At 40.7% G+C, this 6,000-nt stretch overlaps 1 protein-coding gene across 1 annotated transcript in view; it reads right to left on the reverse strand.

Moving 5' to 3' along the window:
- The window catches only part of CDH3 (cadherin 3), a 60,346-nt gene extending 59,694 nt beyond the window's left edge, over positions 1–652 (reverse strand). The window contains exon 1 of the mRNA XM_044260057.1: positions 544–652. Within this exon, the coding sequence (XP_044115992.1) occupies positions 544–652 (109 nt within the window). The remainder of the gene's footprint in view (positions 1–543) is intronic.
- Between the last annotated feature and the right edge of the window lie 5,348 nt (positions 653–6,000).

A 6,000-nucleotide genomic window follows, 5' to 3' on the forward strand; every position in this document is an offset into this window, starting at 1 on the left:
TTGTCCAATTTGATATACATGAACTTACTCCTCCTCCAGCACATGCATAGACCACATTTTGCTGGTGGCTATGTGGTACCAAGAGCCAACACTTAATAGCATGCCTCTCGACCAGAAAGGATCCCGAGTCTTCAGAAAGGGTCCACAAGTCCCCTTGAATTCTTCACCTAGGAGGACATAGGGATAAATCAAATTTCTCATCGTCACATAGCTGCTAAGTGACAGGGTAGGATCTGGGGCCCAAGTCTGCGACCAAAGTTCACAGTCCTCTCTACTGCACCATCCAGCCTCTCCTTGGGTGGCTTTCCAAGCTTTAATGTTTCAGGCAAGTGGCCCCAGTACTGTATAAATTAACTATTGCTGGTAACAAACCATCCCCAAAATGTAGTGGCTTAAAACAATAACTGTTATTTCTCATGATTCTGTGGGTTGATAAGATGGTTCTTCTGATCTTACCTGGACTCACTCAGTAGCTGTGGTCAGCTGGCAGCTTGGCTGGTTGGCCTACGATGGCTTCATTCATATGATTGGAGCCTCAGCTGGGATTTCTGGCCTTCTCTTCCAGCTGGACTTCTTCAGAAGGTGGTGGAAATGTTCCAAGAGAGTGAGAGCAGAAGCGGTAAGGTCTTGGCAACAGCCCCTTCTGCTGCATTCTTTCTGTTAAAGAAAGTCACAAAACCAGCTTCGATTCAAAGGGTGGGAAAACAGACCCCATCTTAGATGGGAGGGAATGCAAAGAATTTGTGGCCACCTTTAATCTATTAAAGTTAGGGCGCCTGGGTGGCTCAGTCATTAAGGGTCTGCCTTCGGCTCAGGTTGTGATCCCAAGGTCCTGAGATTGAGCCCTGCATCAGGTTCCTTGCTCAGTGGGAAACCTGCTTCTCCCTCTCCTACTCCCCCTGCTTGTGTTCCCTCTCTTGCTGTGACTCTGCCAGATAAATAAATAAAATCTTAAAAAAAAATCTACTAAAGTAACCATCCTTATATATACCCCTGGTATATAGGCAGTGTGTGTGTCTCTAAAGTGTGTACCAAGAAGTAGAATTGTCAGAATTGGGTTTTCCAACTTGAGATTTTTAGTTACTCAAAAAATTTTTTATTGCAATATAATCCATATATCATAAAATTCACCATTTTAAAAGGGTGTATTCAAGACTTTTTAGGTTGTGCAACCATCACTATTATCTAATTCCAGGACATTTCTTTGACCCAAAAGGAACCTCCTAACTCATTAGTAGTCAATCTTCACTTCCTTCCTCCTTAGCCCCTGGCAAACACCTATAGATTTAACTATTTTGAGCATTTCATATAAATGGAATCATATAATATGTGATGTTCTGTATCTGGCTACTTAAACTTGGCATAATGTTTTCAGGTTCATCTACATTGTAGCATGTATCATTACTTCATTCCTTTTTTATGGCTGAATAATATTCCACTGTATTGATTAACCACAATTTGTTTATCTATTCATCAGCTGATAGACATTTATGTTGTTTCTGCTTTTTAGCTGCTATGAATAATACTATTATGAATGTTCATGTACAAGTTTTTGTACAAACACACATTTTCTCTTCTCTGGGATATATACCTTAGAGTAAAATTGCTGGGTCATACAGTAATTCTATGTTTAACTTTTTGAGGAAGTGCCAAACTAGTTTCCACAGTGGCTGAACCATTTTACGTTTCTACCAACAATTCATGAGGTTTTCAATTTCTCCAAATCTTTGCCAACACTTGCTATTTTCCATTAAAAAAATCATAGCCATTCTAGTGAGTGTAAAGTGATATTTTGTTGTGATTTGGATTTGCATTCTCTAATGATTAATGATGTGGAGCATTTTTTCATGCGTTTATTGGCCATTGGCATATCTTCTTTGGAGAAAGTTCTACTGAAATCCTTTGTCCACTTTTAGAATGGGTTATCTTTTTATTGTTGAATTTTAAGAGTTCTTTTTTCCTTTACAATTTTATTTATTTATTTGACAGAGAGAGAGCACAAGCAGGGGGAGCAGCAGGCAGAGGCAAAGGGAGAAGCAGAAGCAGGAAGAGGGAGAAGCAGTCTCCCCACTGAGCAAGGAGCCCGATGTGGGGCTCGATCCCAGGACTCTGGGATCATGTTCTGAGCTGAGGGCAGATGCTTAACCAACTGAGCCAACCAGGGGCCCCTGTAAGAGTTCTTTCTATATTCTGGGTATTAGACCCCAGTCAAATATATAATGTGCAGATACTTTTTTTCCCATTTTGTGGGTTGTCTTTTCACTTTCTCAACAGTATCCTTTAAAACACAGAAGTTTTTATTTTCATGAAGTCCAATTTATCTATTTTTTCTTTGATTGCTCATGCTTTTAGTGTCATATCCAAGAAATTATTACTTAAACCTAGGTTATAAAAAGTTACACCCATGTTTTCTTCTAAAAGTTTTATAATTTTAGCTCTTACATGTAGGTCTTTGATCCAATTTTAGTTCGTTCTTAAATATGTTGTGAGGTAAGTGTCCAGCCTCATTTCCTTGGATATCCAATACCATTTGCTGAAAAGACTCCTCTTTCCCTATCGGATTGTCTTGGAATCATTGTTGAAAATCAACAATGGGTACCATTACAATATCAAACATTACAAGTATCAGCCAGCATCCTTGCCTTGTTCCTACTCTGGGAATAATTCTATTATTTCACTATTATGTATGCTGTTTGATATGTGTATTATCAGGCACAAGAATTTCTCTTTAATTTGGATTTATTAATGCTTAATCATAAATGACTATTGAATTTTATCACCTACTTTTTTCTGGGGTTATTGAGGTGATCAGATTTTTCTCTTTTAACCATACCATGTGGTGTATTACATTAATAGATTATCTGTTTTGAAAGGCTTCTGCAATCCTGGGACAACTAATTGCAATTATTTTTTATTCTGAGTTCCTTTTCTATCTCCCTGTCTCCAATCATGCTTTGGAGGGTCAATGTTGTTTCCTGTTCTACGTCCTCATCAAAAATTCCAGTTTCTTAGTTGAAATGTTCTCTTAGAAGTTTCCGGAAGCTTGGATTTGCTCATTAGTGATGTGGTGGGGGTGGCTGAGAGGCTCCAGGGCAGAGCCCAGGGCTTTAGACTATGTATTTTCCAGAGGAGCCAGATGAAAGTCAGGGGCAGAGCAAGAAGCAGCCTTCCAAAGTCACCTACTTTGGTCGTTAAGCAGCAGAATTCAAATTCTCTGTCCTTATCTGTAAAGTTTATTCTGTCTTATAAACATTTTCTGGTGAAAAGTATAACTTTTCTCATTTTACATTCTGAGCACTTCCTATAAGCCAGGCACTGTGCTCTGTGATTTATTTACGTTATTAATGATGCTACCATTAGCTACCATTTACTGAACCTTTAGCCAGCTGTAGGCACCGTTTTAATTGTTCTACAATAGTATTTCATTTAATCCCCTTACCCATGCTATGGGGAGGTATTATCATCTCTAGTTTGCAGAAGAGGAAATGAAGGTTGAGAGAGGTTGAGTTGCTGGTGGTCGTTAAGACAGAGCCGAGGTTCAAAATCAGGTTCGTCTCATTGCAGAGCCTATGCCTTTAGCCACTATTGTACATGCTATGCATAATTAGTTCCGTCAGCCCAAACTCCCATGATCAGTATTAAGTACCAACAGCTCCGTGTGACCAGAGCTTGACCAAGCATTGTCAAGCGTGATTGGCTGGAGTCACTTGTGGTCTGATTGGTCTCGTTGTCAGGACGTGACACATGCTCACGTGAGCTGTTCTGCTGTAACAGCTCCCTTAGGGAAAATGGTATGCGCTTTTCTTTTTAAGTTTCTAAGAAATAGCAGCTTTATCTGTGATGTAATTAATCTACCATATAATTGCCCAATTTAAAGTGCACAAGTCAGAATTTTCTGTGTATTCACAGACTTGAACAACCATCACCATAATTGATTTTGGAATATTTTCATATTTCATATTTCACCTTTTCTGGATATTTCATCTAAATGGAATCATACAACATGTGGCCTTTACAGGCCATCTTCTTTCACTTTAAATACCATCTGAAGGCATAATTACCCATGTTGTAGCATATACCAGTACTTTCTTATTTCTTTTTATTTTCAAGTCATATTCCATTGTATGGATATACCACCTTTATTCTCCCATTCATCCGTTGATTGACATTTGGGTTGTTTTTGGCTATTAAAAATAATGCTGCTATGAGTATTTATATACCAGGTCCTAATGCAGACCTGTGTTTGATTTTTTATATGGTATATAAGCATTACTTCTTCTAAGACAATCTTTGTCCATGTCCAATTCAACCTTTTACAATTCAAAAACGTTCAAAAGCATTTCCTTTAACAAATAGCTGGAAAATGTTTTGGCAGTGGGTTCATTCACAAACTACAAGTGGAAGGCTGAGGTAGAAATGGTTTCCTCGGGCAAGGAGTCACCCATTCTCCACTGATTATACCCTGACTGTGTCAGCCCCTGGCACACCAGCGGCCCAGTTATCTTTCAGTTACCTCGAGTGGCCCTTGTAGCTAACCCCAGCTGTTCCAAATTTAGCCTTGTTTCTGTTCCCACTGTGGTCTTCCCCATCTCAGCAATGGCAATTCAGTACTATTGTTCAGGCCACAAACCTTGAGGTGGTTCCCACTCCCCTCTTTTCTTTCCTTCACATCCTAATCCAAGCAAATCCTGTTGGTTCTATCTTCAAAATACAACCAGAAGTCAAGCCCCTTTCACCCTGGATTATGACAATGGTCTCCAACGGTCTTCCTGTTTCTGATGCCTAGTCTGTTCTCCCCACAATGGCCAGATCATGTCACTGCTCTGCTCAAGTCCCTCCTATGGCTTCTATCCTTGGTGCAAAAGCCCAAATCCTTGCAATGGTTACAAGGTCTTATGAGATCTCATCTCTGTTATCTGTCAGGGTTCTTCTACTTCCTTCTCATTCACTCCTTTTCATACATGGGCCTCAGAACTGTTCCTCAAGCAAGGCGGAGTATACCCCTGCCACAGGGCCTTTGCCCATGCTGTCCCCTTGTCACACTCTTCTTTCAGATAGCCATAACACTCCCTTCCTCTGAGGACATCCTTTAAGTTTTGACTTCCTTCCACTGAGGACTTCCTTGACTTCCCTATTGAACACGGTGCCCTCATCACATCATTTGCTACTTTCCTGCCTTAGTTTCTCTTTGGCACATCTCACTTGCTAATATAATATCATTTACCTTTTATTATGTTCATTGTTTTCCCCTCCTCCCACTCTGCCCTCTGCACTCTTGCCAAGTCAGCCCAGGGAAGGCTGAGATTTTTTTTTAAATTTTTTATAAACATATAATATATTTTTATCCCCAGGGGGTACAGGTCTGTGAATCGCCAGGTTTACACACTTCACAGCACTCACCATAGCACATACCCTCCCCAATGTCCATAATCCCACCCTCCTTCTCCCAAACCCCCTCCCCCCAGCAACCCTCAGATTGTTTTGTGAGATTAAGAGTCACTTATGGTTTGTCAAGGCTGAGATTTTTGAGTGTTTTTTTTTTTCCCAGACTCTGGAACAGGTCTGGCACTGTTGACTGAATGACCAAGTCCGTTGGTGGGATCAGCCCATTCCAGGTTGCTCTCTTTCCTCCGTTTCTCTCTCCTGATACAAACCTGTCTTAAGGACACTCTCAGGTCCTTCGTTTTCAGCTCCCCACTCTCAGACCGGCTAATTTCCCACCTGCGGGCAGCGCCTGAAACCTCCTTTTAATGGTTTAACGTTTTCATACAGGAAGTCTCACATTTGTGTTTACCATCTGCCTGCCCTCTGGGCATGCCAACTGCACAGGGGAGAGTAAAACTATCATACCCAGGGCCACCTTCTGAGGAAGAGGCCCTGGGGTTCTTCCCACATACATTTCTATAAACAAAAAACTTGGGTTCATTCATTCATTCACAGACAGATCTGGGGTTTAGAAGCCTGAAGAATCTATAACTGGGGAGCTCCTCTTTAAATCAT

The sequence above is a fragment of the Neovison vison genome, chromosome 7, assembly GCF_020171115.1.
Source record: "Neovison vison isolate M4711 chromosome 7, ASM_NN_V1, whole genome shotgun sequence".
NCBI classification, from domain to species: Eukaryota; Metazoa; Chordata; class Mammalia; order Carnivora; family Mustelidae; genus Neogale; species Neogale vison.